A 22,545-nucleotide genomic window follows, 5' to 3' on the forward strand; every position below is an offset into this window, starting at 1 on the left:
ACCGCGTGGCGAAAAATCGTAAATTTTTCATGGTACATCATTATTCTACTACTAAATAATTTCAGTTTATGATAGTGTTTAACCTTTTTAAATAATACGGTGTGTGTACCTGCACGATATTTCACGGAGATAACCCCGCATTGCCGCGGAAAGTGGATTTGCTACATCTGTTGGCTCTGACGATTGCAGCCGTGCTGACGCGACATAGTCAGCGTCACGAACCGGCACGAAATTCAAGACCGAATTCCAGGCGGTTTGGCAACGCTTCGCGTTAGCGGGGATAGTCGCCAGAATTGTCCACGTGATTCCACCCTCGGTGTAATAATTTCCGGGATAGTAACCGTCACAACTATGGCGACTTGTTACGCTAATGGGCCACGTTGCCGTCACATATGCGGTCTCATTACCACTCTGATCGTCAACAGGGTGGGGGGTGGGCGGCGGGGGGTCAGTTTTCGACCTTCCATTAAGCCTGGTATTTAATTGTCCACCATTCTGGTACTTGTCGACCTGAATCGTTCAACTGTCGGCTGTTTTATCGTATGGAAATACGACGGCAGCTTCAGCGACAATGTGAACGCTGTATTTACCTAGTTATCTCCTCCCCATTCTGCTTTTTCATCGAACCTAAAATAACATAACCTTAATCTATCTCGGACTTACGGTGAATTAAATTTAGATCCCCTGTGGATTAAATTTGGATAAAATACTTATCCAGACCTAACCTAACCTAGTCTAGGTGTAGTCAAGCCAGCATCTAGGGTCCTGATTCTCAGCTGTGTATGTTCTATTGCACTAGGGGCCACTAGGGAACTGTTATGAGGGGCACTAAAATGTCTTCAATGCCCTGTTCATTTCTCCTCCGATCAATTTATCTAAGAGAATAACTGCCCACCGATTTCCTCCTACCACATCCCGACACCCACCACCCCGAGTGCCTGAAATCACTGCCCCATGTCCTAGTGGACACCGGAACACAGCGATAATGTCAGTCCAATTTGAATATTTCCATATAATAGCGACCTGAAGCAGGGTTGCACTCTGTCAGGAAGGATATAGGAACAAATTGGCGCCATCATTGATTCAAACTGCCGAGGAACCTCCGACCCGGACCACATTAAGCCACTCCAGCGCGTCAGGTGGCTGGGAATAGCTTCTCGGCCCGTTAACGCCGCTTGCGCCGTTAAATTGACCTTTCCTGGAGCGGCCAAGAGAAACACAGCCGGCCGCTCCGAAAGGGCTAATCCATTCGTTGCAGTGGGCCAGCAGCGATAAACGGGGGATATCGCATCCAGCTCGTTAGACCATGAACGAAGACGGGAATATTACGCGGCGCCCGGCTCGTAAACGTAGAACGCGCATATTACACGCGCGCTCGTAAACCAGTTTAATGCCAGCCAGCTTCAGCTGGCCAAGTTACATCAAAGAAACTCATTACGGCCATGACTTTCAGCTGAGTTGTACGAAAGGCTCGCCAGAGGGCAGCACCTGTGAGAGGAGCTGGTCAACTGGCGATGAGATTTTACGACACTTGAGCGATGTTTACGCAACAACACAGAGTTTCTGGCAAAATGGCGGAACTGTCGAAGAAGATGTTGGGTTCTGAAGGGAGTTGTTATTGCTGGGGACAATTGGATGGCTATATGGCACTTTTGGGGACGGGGAGGTAGAGATTCGTAGCTGCAGAAATTTTAGGTTAGACTATCGAGGTGTAAGAGATAGTGAGAAGTATTTTCAATATAGATGGAGACGTTACTGTGGATTCACTAGGATGATCCTCAAGTTTTGGCTTCAAGTATCTAGGGATATATTGGTACCATAAGAATTTGTGAAGCTACCGAATTTGTTGCTAGAGTTTGAATTAGGATTCGTATAGTAGCGGTCAAAGAAAAGTTTACATGGTGACAGAAATAAGATACTGTAACTTCAAATGTATATCCAACAAATTCCCTAGATATCCCTCAGGGTTCCCAGAGTAGACCAGTGATACCAACATAATACTTCAAGCCTAAATAGTATTAAGTTTGTTATGCAGACACGTAAGAATGCGAGTTAAACTCTCTTTTGATCAGGCCTGTATTATGAAAATCAATATGGATAAATTGATGTGGTGAAATTGCTGCATCCCTAAGTCGAGAGTCCACATGTGGCTGCAGGGTGTGCAGGGTCTCATTACGGCGCGCAGGATCTTCCACACTCTGATAAACAGTTCCAAGTAAGATAGATTGGACCAGGTAGATCTGCCCCATGACCACACACTGCATCTGACTTTACGTCCATTATATTTCTTCGTCTGAGGCTGCCCGGAGAACCACATTTGGACGCATATAGCTAGCACGAGAGGCTGATATCGTGTGTACCAGTCAGCAATGGTGCATTTGAAAAATGAGTTTCCTCGTTTCGCTGTGCAGGGAAGAGCATAACAGGCTTCCGCGCCCAATGAAGGTGAAGATCGCCATGTTGGGATGGACCTAGAGTCGTATATACCCTATTCAATAAAAATTCTGTCCCTCCCTTTGAAAGTACCAATTCCGCATTCCTATGTTGGTATCTACCGGGCTAACAATAAGTGTGAATTGGATATATACAAGTGACAGGTTCTACGAGGAATTGGATACCTAGTAGCATGAATGATTGATATTTTCTCATGTTTTATCATTGGGGAATACTGAGACATCAATTGACAGCTATTTTTCACATGGCAGGTGTGCTGATGTCCTAGTTTTTTGGTCAATGGTTTTACACAGTGTTGGTAGTTTAACCTAGTAGGTCTATCAGGGTCACGAGATTCTAAGAATACAAAGGCTAATTTTATCATAGTGGACATATTGATGACCTAAGCTTTATTTAGGAGTATTCATAAAATCAGGTAGCAGAGTACTGGAGATGCTACAATTAGTAGATACTAGTGTGTCATGTTGAATTATTTCATTGTCATTAATATACTGATGACCTAGGTTCTGCTTAGAATTAGTTATAGTGTCCCATAGTAAAGTATTGATACTGCTCCCTAAGATACTCAACGCGACTACTATGGTCACTAATCACAAGTATCTATACACATAAACTGCTAACCAGTAGAATTAGTAGACCTGAGGACATCAATTAAAATTTGAACATCTACTAGGACATCTTCCACTTGGAATTATCATAATACTTCCTACTAAAATAGTGGCACCTCCTAATATCCTTAACATGCTTGCTATGATCACAAAACCCTAGAATATTAACTAGTAACAAGTTCCACCATCATCCACAATCTGATAAAGTGACAACTAGGTTATGTCTGGACTAGATCACGTGATCACAAAAACCCTAGAGTATTAACTAGTAACAAGTTCCACCATCATCCACAATCTGATAAACTGACAACTAGGTTATGTCTGGGCTAGATCACATGATCACAAAAACCCTAGAATATTAACTAGTAACAAGTTCTACACCCATCGCAATCTGGCAACTAGGTTCGACTAAGTGTAATTCACGGTCGTCCCTAGTAATTTATTAATACTTCCTCCCAGCAGGTATCTAGTTACATGTGCTATATCCACACGCCTCAGAACACAAATGTGAAATTTCCCTCAACAATTCACGTAGTGTGGTGAATCTCGCAGCGACAGCCAAAAGGAGGGAACGCTCCAGGCAACATTTCTATGCTAAACTGTTATATATTGGCTGAATATACGGCTTCCAGCCAACTTCTGCATGCGCATGTTTATTCCCTTCACGTTTATACGACACGCTGCGTTGTACGTGCGTGAAACTCGAGGATCTTGGCGACCAGCTATTTATTCGCGGGCACCACATTCGGAGGATAAAGAGAACAATTTCGTGTGAATTTTCTCGTACCGGGAGATCGACTCGTGCAAAACGAAACTATCGAGTTTTAGAAAAGGAAAATGAAATTTTTTTTCAGCCACGATTTCCGAAGTGAGAACCCGGCTTTATGTATCAGAAACTTGTGGTTGTGGATTCGGCTGATAAATGGAGATCCTTATTGCTTTGCATTGAATTATGCTTTTCTTTTTGGAGGGTTTTTTTTTTGTAGACAATTTGGGCCTTCTTGTTGTTAATTTTCAGTCGATGGAAATAACAGAAGTTATTTTACTGTCACCAAATTTTCCCAAATGTTTACTGTAATAATGTTGCAATATTTCGAAAGCTATAGGTTCTTTTGCGAATTGCATTTTTTTTATTGGTGAAAATGTGGTTTGACTGTTGCTAATACTACCCAGGAGATCATTTTTGTAATTCCAAAATCTAGGGTCTAATTCGACGATTTGTTAGGAAGTGGAAGAACTGCGGAATTCTCTCCACAAATCAGTAAAAAGAATTTGTAGCGTTCCCTATACTTTTTCCACTTTTTGCTTAATAAAACAGGCAGGCATGCAAGAAACCTCATTAAATTAAAATACTTCCACTTCCTTCCTCGACGTCCTCCCCACCCACCGCTCGCCTCCCCCCTCCACCCTCTTGCCCTTCCTCTGCCTTTTTAAAGAAATGACACTTTTATCCCACGTCCCTTTTTTATATTTTCAAAAGCACGTCGTCGACGCAATTTATGAAAATAGCGTTCTCACGTTTTACCACCTCTGTCCTACCTTCGTCCCCTTTCTTTCGATAAAAATTTGCATTTACGAGCTGTGGCAACACATCGCATCGCCGAGGCAGAACTCCATTAAAAATTTTCCTGACCTAGCAAAATTATCCTGCATATAATGATGAAAAAGCGAGGGAAAATTACGTTTTAAAAACTGAAAGTATTATCGTTGTCGGAGTAAACCTGTTTTGCTAGCATTTTGAAAATTGATGGGGAAGTTTCTGAGTTTCATAATAATATTCCGGAGAGAAAAATAATGTTTTTTATTTGAAAAAAAAACCAGAGGAAAAACTGGAAAAATTGAACATTTTTAGGGCGACAACGGTTTTGAGAAAAATATTCTTTGTGAATTATATTTGCTGTCTAAAATAGGATAAAAACTTTTCTATTAATACAAAGTCGGTGTAAATGTATTAGTATTCTTTTTGAAATTGAAGTTTTACAAATCATCGCTAAAAAAATTCTTGAAAATTCCAAAAATAAAAGTTTTCTAAAATTTGTATTCAATATTTATAAAACTAGGAAAATGAAAGCGCTGATTCTCTGTGTAAAAATAAATCAATAACGTAGATTAACATTTTCTCATGCAAGATGGTTATTCTCAAGAAAATCCATTTCGAAAATTCGAAACTCTTCAAATCAAAATCATTCAAAACCAAATCTTCATTAAAAAAAAAGAGTCATAAGTAAATTAGTTAATTCTACGTTCTTCCAATTCTCAGTCACCTGACCACATAACCTACAAATTTTCAAAATCGATTTTCTCAAAACCAAAGTCTCATATAAAAAAAAACTTCAATCCACACTTTCGACTTATTTTTCCGCAAAACTTCGTGCAAACTCCTGCCATATTCCGAGCCCCATTCTCAATTCCCCCAATCAGATCCCCGGTTGCCAGAAAAGTGTTCGAAATCAATTTTCTCGAAAACGAGGCCTCGCGCGAGAAAATTTAATTACAGATTTTCCAACCCTTTTCTTTTGGAAAACCGCTCATCGCTCTTTGTAGTTTTACTACACACCCGGTATATTCCCTTCGCTGTCCTAAATCTAGAGAACTCCCCCTTTGGACACGTGGCCGCCCGCCACGACAGGGCGTACAGAACCCACTGACACCCTTTCCGCTCAACCCAGCGACGCTGCAACTTGTTGCATGCCGCGCAACCGTGAAACATCGGGTAACGCTGGGATTCGATTGCAAGGAGGGCTACGAACCCCGGTTGTTTGCGAACCACAACTTGCTTCGTACTGTTCCACAGCGAGGGACCATCGATCGCGTCGAAATCGAAACTCGATTACAAAAGAGACACACCCTTGAAATTAAAAATTAAAAATTTTGAAATTTCCTATTTTCTTGGCAATTCTGAGGGTGGATTTGTAGAACGATTTTAAAATTGCAAATTTCAAACTGACGAGAAATTGAGCTGAAATTCGTGTCGACTGTCGAAGGAAATTGAACTTTTTATTATTCTGCTTTAAACAAACTGAATTGTTGTTATTAATCTGCTTTATGAACGGTTTAAATTCCCATCAAAGGGCTGGATTTTTCAACTGATATGCAAACCGCTTGATCCTGGACTGCGAATATTTGCGGGGCGAATAAAAAATGCAACAGATAAATATTCCCAGAGCCACAATGAATGCAGATATTCTCACGGAGCGTCGCAACGGATATCGAAGAGATTGAATGTACGCAATCCCGGTATTTTAATTAATCCAATCCATCTAGAATAAAACGCGAAAAAGGAGGGGGGGGGGGGAAGCTTGGAGAGTCCATGAAAACAGTTCCCGCTGAGATACCGCGACGCGAAAAACATTTTTCAGGTGAATTTCCCAATAAAATCACGCTCGAGGTGGGTATTCAGTGCCCGCAGAAAATATTCCAGGCGGGTTTCTATGAGCAACGCCGCGAAAAAAGCTCGCCGGCCAGGAAAATTAAAAATACACGCAGTGATAACTGGATCGAGGATATCTGCTTGGGGAAAATATTTTCACGTTTCAATAATCGGACCCGGCATTTGTTTATTCCCGTTCGGCGGTGGTCGCCGTTCATGAAAACGTGGCTATTGCGTGAAAATAACATCGCGATATTTAACGATAATAACCGATTGAAACCGGAGTTCGAGCATTAAAAATTCGCAACGCAACAAGGGAAATAAAAGGGAATTGTTGCGTAGGTGTTCGTAAAAAATTATTCATGGATTGTTCGGTACCTGAAACTGTTTTCAGGTGAAAGCATTTTGATCGATGAAAAAGGGGATTTTATGACGCAGAAACAACGAGATTTGAATATTTTTGTTGCGTTGTAAATTAAATTTAAAAAATGAGACACTTGCAAAGTCTCGTGTGACTTTACCGCAATATTATGAGTTCTGGTGCGTTAGTGAGGTATTGCAAGTTCTAGATCGAGAGCCAGCTGGTACTTTGATATATTCCTGTCTCGTTTTAGTTCTTTTTAAGCTACTTTGTCAACTGAGTATATTCGAAACAACAATCTTCAGTGACAGAAATGTCGCGTATCAGAAAAAGGGCTAATACCTTCTCATATTTTACTCAAAACACTTGTTCAAACACCAAAAGCAAACGATTTCAAGAATAACACACCCCCTAGAAATGTCTCTGTCACAAAAGAAACCCAACATCCCCCCAGGGGTGGTGCTTAAAAGTTAAAAAAAAAATTATAAATCTTACCACCCTGATTTGTTCCTGTAGATATGCAAACAGTATATAAAAAAAGCTTCGGACAATACATCCTTATGTTTAGGGGTGGTTCAAGCCAAGCAAAGATGATAAAAATTATGAAAATTTAACATATAATGGCGGTATTTTAATTCATACATTTACATTTATATTTGATAATTTTTAATGCATTTGAAATAAATTCTAGTGCCCCATGCCCTCCCACATTATTATCATTTAAATTGGAAATTTCACCATCATCAGCTATCCTTAAAAATAGATCAATTTATTATGCTCAAATTCGACTGGATTTTATTGTTTATAAAAAAGAATAAATTGAGATGGTAAGTTCATATTTTCACAGATTAAAAATTAACTTCACCCTACTCCTCCCCTATTTCGCCCAAAATGCTCACTCAAACTTGTTCAGACCCCAATCTCGATGTCACCTCAGCAGCAAACAGTATCAAACAGTCCTCAAGAGTGACAGAACCCGTAAAAATATCTCTATCACAAAAGAGACCCAACACCCTCCCCCGTTTCACCCAAACTACTCACTCAAACTTGTTCAAACCTTAATCTCGGCGTCACCTAAGGAGCAACCGCTTTCCAAAAGTTGGCTTCCACTATTGCGCAAACTTATTCGAAGCCTCTTAAGAGTTAGCCCTCTAACGACCCCGGCCCTGCGATTTCGTGGCGATAAGCGTCTGTAATCTTATCACCACCGACTTGGGGGTCAAACTCCGAAAGCCCGGTGGAAACGGTCCTGTCTTTGGGCGATTCGTGTAATAAATTTCCGTAACAACTCGGTAGTTGGGAGGGAAGTGCCTCAGAGCTCAGGTTTCCGGCCGTTTCCGGTTAATTAAAGGGGATTTATTAGCCGGCGGCGGTCCTGGCCGAGCATCGACGAGGCGACCATACCCGCCAGCCCTTCTTCGAATTCAGGGTGACGTATCTGGGATCATCCTGTAGCTCCCGGGCACTAGCTTCATCTTCTAGCCCAACCCGATCGGCGTCTACAGATTTAACCCCCTGCCTTACGAGTCTTTTAACCTCTCCTGTGGTTACAGTTGATTCAACTCTCTATAAATTAAAGTTCGCTTTCATAATAAGAAGAATACCCGCCTTTGTTGTACCACAGTGATGAAACCAGCAAGGTAAACCTCAGAGTTGGGGTTTAAAAGCACAGTTTGCTCCATATCTCGGAAATTGGATTTGGATAAGAAACTGATATGCCAAAATTGTGTGATTTTTAATGGCAAATTTGGCCACATAAATAATTTCAAAAAAGAATAATTTGTTTAAATTTTAATTAATTTAATTTTAAATTAAATTAATTTAATGAATTTCCTAGTGTCAGCAAGTAGTGCCACTAGTTACTGAACTTTGGGGTGTCATTAAACATCGAATATAAAATTATGCCCACTCAAAGAAGGCACAAAAGTATTTACCAATAATTGAAGGGATATGATAAATAAAAACTGTTATTATTATATATCTGGCTACATCCCTATATACGTGTTTGCGTGCAAACACCTAGAATCAGACAGTCCGGTTACTAACAGATTAAAAAAGATAATTGAAGGGTGGGATTAAACATACGAGCTCCATCCTACCTCGAAATAATAGCTTCATTAATACGTTCAATCGGGAGCCCCATTGCAATGTCGAGCACAAAAAAAAACAGACAGACCGGTGACGTCGATAATCGAAACTCTGATCGATAGTTAACGAATTTTATGATGACTGCGTCGATGGCCCAATCATCGAGGGCAATCAAAAATACGAAAGCCTGCTGCCGGACGAACGGTTCTCTGCTAATTGTTCGCTTGACGCGGCGAATTTTTGCCCCCGACGAGGAAAATAGCGCGCTTGCGGAGCGGAAAGCGGTCTGTCACGGGTCCAGGAAATGGAAATCGTGGTCTCGGGTGCGGAGACCTGAGACACTGCCCCGAAAAGTGGCTGGAGGGGGCGTGCAAATAGAGATAAATCAGAGGAGCGCGAAAGCAGGTTGTTTCCAGTGTTGTGGGGCGGGTTGTGACTTCTTAATGGCTGGCTGATGGGATCCTTGTTCTTTATACGGGGTGAAGGATGGGATCACGGAGTTGAATAATGGTTGATCGATGGCGTGTTGAAATTCTGTAGCAGTTGCTAGATGGAATTTCTTGTTTGAATAATGGGGTGGTTAATGAATTCCTGAAGTTCTGTGATGAGTAGGTGAAATCCCAAATTTGAGTAATTGGTGAGTTATGCAATTCTAAAATTGCGTGTTGGTTCAATGGGGAAGTCCCAAATTTGTGTAATGGGCGAGCGAAGGAATTCCAGATTTGAGTATTGAGTAGGGGATACAATTCTGAAGTTCTAATAACTCAAGCTACAGTTGGTTCAATTTGGTGATTATAGAAATCGACGAGGCCACCATCGAAAATCTTTAAAATCTAATATTTTCCAATGAATTCTAAGTTTTAAGTTTTAAGTCTTAAGTTGTAAGTCGTAAGTTGTAAGTCGTAAGTCGTAAGTCCTAAGTCGTAAGTCCTAAGTCGTAAATCCTAAGTCGTAAGTCCTAAGTCGTAAGTCCTAAGTCGTAAACCCTAAGTTGTAAGTCGTCAGTCGTAAGTCCTAAGTCCTAAGTCGCAAGTGCTAAGTAGTAAGTCCTAAGTCGTAAGTCGTAAGTCCTAAGTTTTAAATCGTAAGTCTTAAGTCTTAAGTCTTAAGTCGTAAGTCGTAAGTAGTAAGTCCTAAGTCGTAAGTACTAAGTCACAAGTACACTAGTCACAAATAGAGAACTCTATTCCGTTCTGTCAGTTTAGGTCCATTTTTAAGCGTTCAAATATAGATTTTATAGAACAAAACTTAGATTTAGGGGTGGTTCAAAGTATGTATGTACTAAATTAAAAATATGATCAGTCTATCGTGCTTTTTTCCGTGAGCCAAAGCGTTATTATTACCTAAGCATCAGATATTACCTAAACTATACTAGCATCGCTCGACTAGCATGAAGCTTACTCTGCGATAACATTTAAATCGCAGCGTCAGAGCTTCTTCTGTCAACAATCCGGTCATAATGCTGTCCTAATGAAGACTGATGATCCTAACTCGCGTAGCCACAGGTGTACACATTATTTAGGACTTCTGTTGTCTGCTTGGATACCGCAGATAAACTATGGCATTAAAATCTTAATGCTCATCTGAAAGTTTAAGGGAAATTACATTTCCTCCCTCCAAGAGGAAGAAACCAATTTTTCAGCACGGACTATTTGCTTCTGTGTACACTAAACTTGTGATTTTAAATATGTTAATCCCCGCGTACCTTCCCAGCCTACCTTCGGGCTTGAAAATTTCTTTAAAATTTCGAATAATATTTTCAGAATTTTTAACGTTCCTCTAAAATTTCGAAATAAATCTTTATTAAATTCGAACGTTTCCAAAGACTTCTTCAGATATTCCTAAATTTCTTCGAAATATTTCGAGAAGTTCAAGTTTCTTCCCAAATAAAAAATCATCCCCCAAAAAACAAATAAAAATCCCCCTTCAAAAAATCACCTTCACCAACAAATGCCCCCATTCGCAACTGACCTATCCAAAACTGCGATTGCGTCACCACTTAAGCGCGCGCAGTACCCAAACCAGATGTGCAGAAAGCTGGAAACTTAATCGGTGCAGCAACAGCTACAAAAGCTGCGCGGATCCCTGGACCGAGTGCACTCGTTCGCGCTATGAAAAGGGTTCTACAGCATTCGTCGAGGTCGAATCGACCCATCGAGAATCCGAGAGTGCGGCACTTCCCTTTTTTCATCGACCACAACCAAGGGCGGAGGCGGAGGATTTACTTCGTTGCATCCTCGAACCGCCAAGATCCTTTGTACCGCGATTCCGTTTGAAGCTGTAACTCCATTACGTCCGCGGGATCGAGCAAACACGCCACGAATTGAACCACGCCGCCCCATGATGCATTGTGGCATTCATTTTCCACTTCATTTGCCCAATGGCCGCTAGTTTTCAACCAAAAAACTAGGTCTCGTCAAAACCTTTCGTTCCGAACGAGACACTTGTGTGGGATCAATATGTGGGGTGGAGAGATTTGTCCAAAAAGAGGGTTGGATACTTGAAATGGTAGAATGGCAAAGGTGGTTGGTTTAAATAGAATGCTATCGTAGGTGGAGGTGGCTTTGTGACTAATTTGGTAGTTTTTTGGTAATGAAAAATTCGTAACCCAAGCGGGGGTGACTTTGCGACACTTTTTGATGTTTTTCAATTATCAAATTCAACTGTTCAAGGCAAATCAGTGATTACTTTTATGGTTAAGTGGGAAGTAAAGATTGAAGTTGTTACAAAGTCACTCCGCATTGAGGGGGTGACTTCGTGACGGTATGTTTGACTGTATGAATAACAGAGGGGAATAAAGAAGTGTAAAGTAACCCCATTACTGACAAAGTTATTCAGTCCTTACGGCATATTCTAACTTCGCGATGTAGAGACGCGATCTGCATGCTGAGAGAGGGACTTGGATCGCTTGGGTGCTTCGATGTAGTCCCTGGAGTTTAATTAATTAATTTCGGGGTGAGTGGCGTGTACTTGTTCCTCTGTCGGAAGCTTCTGGACTTCCTGGTGGACTCGATGAGGTGGAAGTTAGATTAAAATGGTGGAGGCTCTTTGGGTCTTTTGGGAGGAACTCTGGGGTGTGGAACTTCTTTGGATGAAGGAAATTGGGGCGGGGGGAGCATGGTTTGACAAATTATTGGGTAATTATTAGCTGTGCTAGGAGCTAATGGAGTACTCTAATTTGAGCTGATATTTTGTCTTTGGGAAATACTTTCATTTTTCAATCTTCAATCTTCATTCTTCAATTTTAAATTTAAAATTTAAAATTTTCAACTCTCAACTCTCAACTCTTAACTCTCAACTCTCAACTCTCAAATCTTAACTCTCAAATCTCAACTCTCAACTCTCAACTCTCAACCCTCAACTCTCAACTCTCAACTGTCAACTGTCAACTGTCAACTGTCAACTCTCAACTCTCAACTCTCAACTCTCAACTCTCAACTCTCAACTGTCAACTGTCAACTTTCAATTCTCAACTCTCAACTTTCAACTTTCAATTTTCAACTTTCAACTTTCAATTTTCAATTTTTCTGAATACGTTGAAAATTATACTACAGGTAATTCTTTGATTTAGTGGGTTTAAAAAAGTTTCATTCGAAAAGGGTGTAATTTGTGGTAGGGCCAGCGAAATTTTGCTAAAACTGTTGCCACGAAATTGTATACCTTTGGCGTAATATCGAGCAACGAAGTATAAGAAAATGGTGTTCCAGAGTTTGGCGCACATTGAGGGTTTCTGGGATCCGAGTAGAGCAACTTGTTGCATGTGTTACTGTGCAAACTTGGCATACTTTGTAGTGATAAAACAGGGGGAATTTCTCTTTGAAAAACCTATTTGCGTGAGCCGAGAAGTGTGGTCTAAGTTACACTAAGAAAAAAAGAACCTTAGGGTACAGTAGAGTCTTATTAATTGCGATTTGGAGAGAGAAGCAATTGATTAAGACGATCGGTGACTCGAAATTAGAAGAATCTATGTCTAAATCGCGATTCCTCTATGTTCGCTCTAGTTCTGCTTTATTTTTTTCGACCCTGAGGAGTCCCATAACCCGAAGCTCCCTCGTTTCCCCACACAATAAAATGGCCTCAATAACCCTTCGTAAAATATTCTCCACGTACCTTAACATTCCCATATTTCCACGTGAAAATCGCGACAGCTGGCAGACAGGCGATGACGCAACACTCCAGGATCAGGATGGCTGTCCTCATGAGCCAGTTCAAGGACACGACGCATGGCGATTCGTCCTCGCAGAACTCGCAGCCCTCGGCGCAAGGAAGACACTCGAACACACCGTCGACGTCGTACTGACTCTCCTCGCCCTGCAAAACCACACCGCACCCCGAAATTAACCAGAGAGTCCACAAGCCAATTCAACCGCCCGCCCCCAAATGCAAATCCCAAGCAACACGATCATCCCCATCATGTAGCAAGACGACGAATGAAAGGTCACGTTCACTGGGAATGGCTGATACTTTATACGATAAGAAATAGGAGCGCGGAAGGTCAACAGGGCCTTCCAATTTCCTTCACTTGCATCACTTTCGTTCGCAGAGGCTCGAATGGCACCATTACTTCCAGCGAGAGTCGTGTAAGCCCCGTGCATCCATCACCTCTCTATACGCTGCTCACGGCGCTCTCTAATCCCTCCCACGCCCCCATAATTCAGCCACTTTGCTCGTCAGCTTCATTAACGTCTGTCCTTAGCCACGGCGAAACGAAGGCTACCTCAAAACAAATTCCCAAGTGGCCAGCCTATCGGGACAGCTACCTGCTCCCTCACTCCCAGCCGCCCCGTCGAGCTAGATCCCGGCGACTACAAATCAGCCCGCCGTAAATCGCATTTATATACCTATACGATCGGCCTTAAGTTCCAGCGGATTTATCGCACCTCGCAAATCACCGCCACGGGCACTATGGTTTAGGATATTAAAGGCAAGGAGCCACGCCTACTGCGTACCCAGCATTTCCATGCGTCCCGAATGAACCCCCTGGGCTCGCCTGGGCGAAAAAAGTGGGTTCCCGAATAATTTACGACTGCTGAGGGATCGGGGTCGCCGTCCGCCTCGCGAATACCAAACAAATGCATGCGGAATGGGTTGTTACGGAATCACGGGCCCGGGGACGCGTGCTACGGAACTCTCTGCTCCCGGCACGGTGGTCCGAAAAACGAAAGTGGGTTAAACAGGGAAATGTTGTCGGTTTTAGGTAGCTGGGGTTTCGGGGAGTAGGTAAGAGTGGAGAAAGTGGTTTTTTATTTTGGAAAAAATTCGAAAATTGGGCCCAGTCATATTAGTCCGGAGCGCGAAGTCGCTGCGATAGAAATACCGACGTGGTATTCGTGTGACTCGCGTTGAAAGGACCGAAATACTTGCGCCATTTGGAAAAAGGCAGTATTTTTATATTAAAAAATGTTTCTTCACTTTTTGAAATACATACAGTGGCGTGCAAAAGTATCCGGCCATCCTTCAGAACAGAATAACTCGTTTGAAATTGGTCCAAACAACTTGAGTATTTTCGAGAAGCTAGAAGGATTAGTTTGCTAGATGACGTGTTTCGTCGTTTTGAAAAAAAAATTAAATTGGTTGGAAAGCGAAAAAAATAGTAATGTCGCTTTTTTCAACTTTTTTGTCTGTGCTCGTAATGAAAATTTCAAAAATACCTTTTGTAGATTTAATTAAGCTGTACACGTGCTGATATTTTCATCAAAATCGGTTAACGCAGCTATGTGCTACAAACATTTAAAATTGGTGGTCACACATTTCGGCAGTTTTCTAAAAAAAAAACTCAAGTCGTTTGGACGAATTTTAAACGAGTTATACTGTTTTAAAGGGTGGTCGAATACTTTTGCACGCCACTGTAATAATATAGTCTGAAAGTTTTGAAAGGATTGCATGTATAGTTTCCTCACAAAAAAATCTCAAAAACAACTTTAATTTCTGCCGATTACACCAGCCCCCCCCCCCCCCTCTTAAAGAATTAGTGAAATGTCCATTATTTTTGTAAGAGCCACTATTCTCGCCGAACTTGCCCAAGTGTCAAGCACGTACGGTTATGTACCAATAAAATTCTTTCGACCCCATCGCTGGCCACTTCGTTTCACTCTACCGCGCCATTTCTTATCTGCAGTTCACGTGCTGTCACGCCGGTTAATTGCGGCGCGTTTCATCGATCACAGGAAGCGTCTCGTTGGCTGCAAGGGAATTCGCAAAACGGCCGGAGGGCCGAGCGTTTCCTTCCCGCGCCGTGGCGTCTAACGAGTCGTTTCCGTAATCGCCTGGCTATTTGTTTCTTTCGTCCGTTGCCCCCGGAAGCTCGCCAATTTTTCAGACGTCGATCGCAGCTTCATAAATCACGCTGCTCCTTCTGCTGCCGCTTCTTAGCATCCCAGGGCTCCCTTTGTTTCTCTTCACCTCGGGATTATTCTTTGTTCTTCGTCTCGCTTCCGTCCGCAGTAGCCTCTTTGAATTGTTCGCGCGATTCAGACACTCCACGTCGAGCCCCTGTTTCATCGCTCTACTCATTCCCCTGAGGAAGCAAGCTTGCAAAAATTCAGAAGCACGCGCGAGCGCGTGTCAGGTTACAGTCCTACCATGGGACCGCGACTTAGTGCTCGCCAGCGCCGCCAGGGGTCTAATCTCTCAAACTCTTTCTCGCAAGTGTCAGGTCCCAGTCCCGTTCGTATATATACAAGTTCCAAGTTTATTACTCTCGGTCCCCAGGCGTCTACGGCAGGGAACCGACTTCAGGGATTACGGTGTGACGTCGGAGTTGACGGGTTGTGTGTGTTGCTGCATATATAAGATGTGCCCATTCTCGTGCAGGATCGGCGATTCCGAACGGTTACATGCGCCGCGCGGCCCCTGCCACACGAGCACCACCGCGGTCCCCGACCACCTCTCTCTCTCCGTCAGCCGTTGACAAGTGAATTCTAATGAGAAACCAATCAGTGGAAGCTTAGCCTACGTGTCGGTTCGCGTTAAACTTCGCCCGAATGTCTCGTCTAATCAGAAACGACACGCTGTCAGGGGAGACAGACAACCGAGCTGGCAATATCGATGATCCCGTGTCTCCAGACGACCTGGGTTTATACCTTTCACCCCGCGCGGTGCTCTCCCCTCGACCTGATCGAAATTGCATGTCTTTGGGAAGACTGTTCACGTGGTGGATTGCTCTATCAAGAACGCAAACGCGACAAGGCTCCGGAGGATAAACTGCGGGATATGATGTGTCGTTAATCTCGCGATATCCCTCGTTCGAATCTGACGAAAATGGTAGTGGGAGGACGCTGGGGAAACCCGGGGGTTGCGGTGTGTTCGATCGATTGTGTGTTGGTCGTCGATCATTGATTATCTTCGATTTCGGGTAGGTGGGAGTTTGAAACCGGAGGCCTTCGGTTGAGGGAAATCGAGTGTGGAGTTAGTGAGTCCGGTCGGTATTGGTTTTGGGAGGCTTGTTGAGGAATGTTCTAAGCCCCCAGTCACATTGGTTTGGGGCGTAAAGGTAATACAAATGTAAAATTAAGTAGAGATAACTTATCTATCTAGCTGGAGTTAATTAGAGTATATATAGGTAGCAATTGCGTCATTTTTAGAATAAATGCGAGTAAAGTACCCAGGCACGTTGGTCCGCAATATAAAATCTTTCTAAACATAAAAGCAAAGCAATTTTCTGTTACCTGACGTTGAGAAGAACATCTCTAAGTAGTAGAATCACTAAGCTATCGTCCCAAGTCTGGAGAAAATGTGAAAACACCGTCTCGGCACGTTGGTTCGGTAACTAATCTAAGCGACTACGAGTGTAACGCGGCAGAGTTAAATCCCTTGCGAAGACCGAATCTAAAAAATTATTTCAAGTATCAAAGGTACAGTATATTCTTCTACAAAGTTGCTTTTTATTGCAATTATGCAATGCAGCTTGCAATGTGCCAGCACAGATTACCATACGCGCATTCGTTTATGACGTAGCGGATACCCTCACCAGCTGTATGCGGTATCCGCTTCCGATTCGCCTATTTGTACCGTTCATCCCCTATCCACCGGACCACCGCTCTTTTTCACGGACCACGAGCCCACCGTTCTCCAGCATTGGCGCCCGCCCGTGTAGGAAACATGGGAACACCGGCGGATCGATAGGAAACTAATGGAAATTTCTGCCACGATAAACGATTCTTCACCCCTGAAAGTAAATTTCAGAGGCGAAGTCACAGTGCGCGATGTGCAAGTAAATGAGAGCCGCGACCTCTCCCACCACGTGATCGCCCGTTTCGTCAAGGCGGGATTTCTAGGGAGCGGTGTGTAAACGAATGAAAAATTATATTCAACGACTGAGATTGAATTTCCCTCTCATTTCTGCTGCCTTTTAACTGTAATTTTACGGAATCTCATGGGCTAGTTTAAGGGGAATGAAAAGTTGAGGGTGCAGTTTAGAATTTAAAATTGAGAGTGGATTCTGGTCGTATTGTAATTCTTGGAGTGGTAGAAATGGTAATGCGATATAAATATAGACCACCAGTGAAAAGAAGGGTGGAAAGGTGTACAAAAGGAGGGGGGTAGAATCGGAGAATTTTCTTCTAGCAGCTTGGCGACTAGCATTTATGTTTATCGTGATTCAGAATGCCTGCTTGAGCACTAGCCACGAGCCAGATTTCGTATGCGGGAGATTCATCGCGTGTGCTCGAAAGCGGATTAAGATGTTTACAATTATGGAGAACATGGCTGTGTTAAGTCCGTACAGAGTCAGCATGGCGAACGGCAATATGTACTGCAACGGACAACAAACAGCGGGAAACTGTTGGTAAGTTGCACTCCGAAAGCTCCCTTGGGACGCAACATCGCATGCAAGACCACGACGCGAATCCGCAATGAAGTGCGACACGATACGTTGTCGGTCGATTTATCCCCTTATGCTCATTTCACACCTCGGGAGAATCCAATCGATTCTCCCCGCGTTTGTGTTCTCACGAACAATTCAACGCGTTCGATTGTCGTGTCAAAGTAAGGGGGAATACTTGCTCGGGGAAGAATATGCTTTGGCACTTTGCTTGAGACTGTTTGAAAGTAAAGTCACGCTCCCACGTGTGGAAATGAAATTTAGAACACGGTTAAAGCCACGTTCCCACGCGTGGAGCACGGGCAGTGAATATATTTCGAGCCACCTCCCCACGTGTGACAAGTCGGAGATTGAGTATACGTAAAGCCACATCCGCACATGTACAAAGAAGAGTATATAGTAGACGTAAATTCCCACATGTGTAGAGAAAGGTGTAAGAGAAACATGAAGCCACCTTCCCACGTGAGAAAAGACGGAGATTGAGTATACGTAAAGCCACATCCCCACGTGTAGAAAGAAGAGTATAGAGTAGACGTAAATCCACATTCCTACATGTATAAGTAAATGTGTAGAAGAACATAAAGCCACCTTCCCACGTGAGAAAAGTCGGAGATTGAGTATACGTAAAGCCACATCCCCACGTGTACAAAGAAGAGTATAGAGTAGACGTAAATCCACATTCCTACATGTATAAGTAAATGCGTAGAAGAACATAAAGCCACCTTCCCACGTGTGAAAAGTCGGGGATTGAGTATACGTAAAGCCACATTCCCACGTGTACAAAGAAGAGTATAGAGTAGACGTAAATCCACATTCCTACATGTATAAGTAAATGTGTAGAAGAACATAAAGCCACCTTCCCACGTGAGAAAAGTCGGAGATTGAGTATACGTAAAGCCACATCCCCACATGTACAAAGAAGAGTAAATCCACATTCCCACATGTGTAAAGAAATATGTAGCTGAAGCTTAAAGCCACCATCCCACGTGTGAAAATGAGGATGCAGAATAGACTTTAAGGAACATTCCCACATGTTTAAGGGATAGTGTAGAACAGACTAAAGCCACGTTCCCACATGCGAGGTGCACGTTGCCTATAAAACAACCTTCCCACGTGTATAAAGTGCAACTGGGAAAACATTCGGGATTAATTTCCAAATTTCGTCATCCAAAGTGCTTGGAAAAGGAATTTTGAATATAGTTATGTACTTTTGCCTATGATTTAATTACTATTTAGATAAACACTACAATCCCAGTATTTTATAATCCTGTATCTAAAGCTACCTTTATGCAATACCATTGTATTCCAAAGCAGATCAACAGTGAATTGATATCCATTCGCACCGTGTCGCATAATAAGTCTAAAGCAATTGCAAAATGAAGCGTCATCGCGCTTCTGGGATCCCACATTCGATTCATCTCGTGGCCAACGATCCATTGCATACGGGCCTGATTAACTATCGACACACACACCTGGCTGCACTACAATGCTCTCCTCATATCGTTAATCAGCGCGATGCTACACTCATTTCACCTCCCATAAATCCCCTGGATCCCGCATGGGTCTCTTCCACCCCATTTTCTTCTTTCCCTTTCGATACCGGTAAATTCATCCGCCTAAAAACTTCTAAATTCAAGCAATGCTCAAAATGCCCCCCACAATTTTCTTCTAAAAAAAAAACCTCCACTTGAAAATAGCCGTAACTTTCTCGGTGCATAATCCCAAATTTCCCCGTTAATGCGACCCCTTAATTCCCCGATTAATTCCGAGCCGTGTAACGCGAACAAAAAGAATTTGCACTACGAAATTTTTTCTCCTCCTTCGCGCGAACTTCTCTGGCGACGCGCCAGAGCAACAAATATTGTGTATTCCACAGTCTGTTGGCACTGGGGACCGGGGGTACAAAGGTGGAGCGGTCTGACGGTGATTTCGAGACTTTGCCCATTTTTCACCCCCGTTCGCTTTTGTCGCCGCATTCTTCTTTTTCTAAACTCTCGGGGCATAAAACTCTTTTGTAACGCATAACGAAGGAATTTCAAAGCTTTGAGTTCGGAAGCTGTCGAACTCGAAACACTTGTCAGTTATTAACAAACGTATCCCGAGCTCCTCTGTCTTTCGGTCACCCGTTACAGTCACGCTTCGATCACCCGTCGATCCGAGCGCTCAAAAATGAATATCGACAGAATCGACGCTGTCATCCACACTGTTACACGAAGCATTGCATCCCCTGCGACTCGACGGGCGCACCTGGCACAGACACGGCGAACGATTTTCCAGTGGCGATCAAATGAAACGTTATTAATCCGATGACCTACACGTGATATTTCGAGGGAATCCCTTTCGGGACCGAACCCTCTCTGACAGGTTTTACGCTGCCGGATTCCCTGGCGTTTGAAAGGAGGACTAAGTGGACGAAAAGAGCGCGCCAGTGGTCGAAAAGAGTGGAAAACGCGGTGAAATATCGAGAATTTGACGTAACTACGACAACGGACCTATTCGCCGTTAAAAAATGAATGGAAAATGTGGAATAAAATTTTGTCGCCCTGAGCTTCGTTTTTTGAGAAAATAATTATCAAAGTCGTTGCGCGCGCAAATTTTTCATAACCCTCTATTCACCTCTAAGCCACGTTATCACGCTGGAATAATCAAAACCTTCTTTCAGCGACGATATAATGGAAAAAATATACCAACAACCCCGGCGGACAAGAAATTAATCGCTTTTTTTAATTCCCCCGCGCGCACGCCTTCGAAGTTAATTTTCTGCAAAACTACTTGTCGCACGAAAAAAGTGCATTGTACATTTCCGACTGGTTTTCGAACCCCGAACAAAATCCCGTATAGTATCGCCGCGAGCCACGTCGCAGTCCGTGTAAAACCGAAACGTTCTATGGAGAATTTTACGGTTTTCCAGCGAAACGTGCGAACGAGACCGCTGCGAAAGAGCAGGTGGTCCCGGGCCCCCTCTTTTTCACGGGGCTGATGAAATACGACGAGCAATAAAACGGGAAGGGGGGGAAAAAAGACGCGGTGAGAAAACACTGGGGTCCGCCGCGTAAAATTAATTTTACGCCGTCTACGTGGCTTTGCAAGCAAATGCACGCGGGTGTTAACAGGGGCGGGGTTGAAATTGAATTTGGTAGGCGCTCGTGCCACCGTTGATGGCATGATACTCGTTCAGCCAGTAAATTAAAACCGCCTTGTTTCCTTTGCGCGGCGGCTTATCGTTGTCGTCGATGGGAAAGCGGGTGAGGCGCTGCGAGGTGCGATGGACTTCTTCAGCAGCGCCAACCGCGACCTTCCCTCTTTGAGGCTCGCGAAGGGCAGAGGTCTCGCGGAGAGTAAAAAAGACACGGCTGGGTAAAGGAAAGTTTGCTGTCCTCGTTCGGGTGGAGAAAAAAAATAAGAATGGGGGCAAGTGCGCGTTGCAAAAGGTACGAGAGTTATTTCAGAACCCGGCGGACAAATGAAAGCTTCGCGTGATCCCAGCTTCGCTCCGTTGGTCGTCCTTTAGAAAAACGCTAATGCGAATGCAGTTAAACTCGCGGCCGATTGAAATATTTCGTGTTCATCAGGCAGACTTGTAAATCACGCTCGCCCGGCTCCGGGGAACGATTATAATTTCTGGGTCGCCGCGGTGAAACAGATCAGACGAAACTGTTTTATGGAAGGGGTTGAATCGGAGGGGGAAACAGTGGGATCGCAGGGGATGATTCGTGGTGCTAGTTAGTGGTAGCGAATTTTTATTTTTAGTAACGAAACGGAGAGCAGTTCTTTTTTTATTTGCGCGTTTATTTATTTATTTATTTAGTTAGTTAGTTAGTTATTTATACGGGAAAACCTTTTGCTATATAAAGAATGGAGAAAACCAGGAGGGCTAATGCAGAAAAGTAGAAGTAGAAAAATGAACAAAAGAAAGGGAGAAATAGCGCCAGAAAAAATTAAGCGAAAAAAGGGGAAATACAATGACAGTAAACAGAAGTTAAAGAGAATTGTTAACAATTTAGGGGGTTGCTTAAAAATTTTCAGAGCTTCTTGGGTAATTTTTAAGCCATGATTTACATTATTATAGAGAAGGAAAGGGAGTTAAGGGGGTCAACTTGTATGTGATAAAATAATTTGTAAATTTAAAATTTGTTTTCTCAGATAATTACCTGAAAATTTTTTCAGTGAAATATCGGGATCTTTTTAGAGGTTAGACAACATTTTAACCAGGGGTGGATTACCTCACCCAAGAGTAATAAAATAGAAAAATATTATGAGATTATATATTATTCTGTATAAATAATTAATGTGAATTTAATTAATTAGGGGGTAGTATCAGATAGAGATAATAAAATATAAGTTACAACCAAATTTTAAATCTTGTAAAAGAAGGTTCAAAAATGTACTTTTACATATTTCGCCCCCTCCAAGAAGGGGTCCTGAATCCGCCTGTGATTTAATTTTTATAAAGCAAAAATCTATATTTCGAAAAGGGGAGAGAAAACAGCCGAGCATCCACAGAACTTGGCGCTACGGTTGCAATCGTCACCACGTTGCATGCAGCGTATTAAAAATCACCCCCAACCCCTACCGAGACTGCGGTCGCCGTTTCGTTGAGGGAAATTATCGAGAAGGTTAAACCTTCAGCGGGCTGTCAGGGGAATATTAATTACAGCCAAGGGCACGCGGGCTTTTGTACGAATGCGCGGATTGCAAGTCATTTATCAACAATTACGGGGCGATTCGGAACGAGCCCCGTGTCAGTTTCGACGGTAACCGGCGTCGAATCGCGGCGATCGCTGAGACGACGGCGGCTCCCTTTCATCCCCCGCGAATTATCCGGCGGTGTGGGGTCGCCATT

At 43.1% G+C, this 22,545-nt stretch overlaps 1 protein-coding gene across 2 annotated transcripts in view; it reads right to left on the minus strand.

The window, feature by feature from the left end:
- LOC143377110 (metabotropic glycine receptor) overlaps positions 1-22,545 on the minus strand; it is a 142,214-nt gene that overhangs the window by 46,864 nt on the left and 72,805 nt on the right. For both annotated transcript variants that reach the window (XR_013087236.1, XM_076828054.1), the window contains exon 5: positions 12,992-13,192. Coding sequence is in view for 1 of the 2 variants with exons in the window: in XM_076828054.1 (XP_076684169.1) it covers positions 12,992-13,192 (201 nt within the window). In the remaining variant the exon portion in view is untranslated. The remainder of the gene's footprint in view (positions 1-12,991; positions 13,193-22,545) is intronic.

The sequence above is a fragment of the Andrena cerasifolii genome, chromosome 15 (assembly GCF_050908995.1).
Source record: "Andrena cerasifolii isolate SP2316 chromosome 15, iyAndCera1_principal, whole genome shotgun sequence".
In the NCBI taxonomy this organism is placed as follows: domain Eukaryota; kingdom Metazoa; phylum Arthropoda; class Insecta; order Hymenoptera; family Andrenidae; genus Andrena; species Andrena cerasifolii.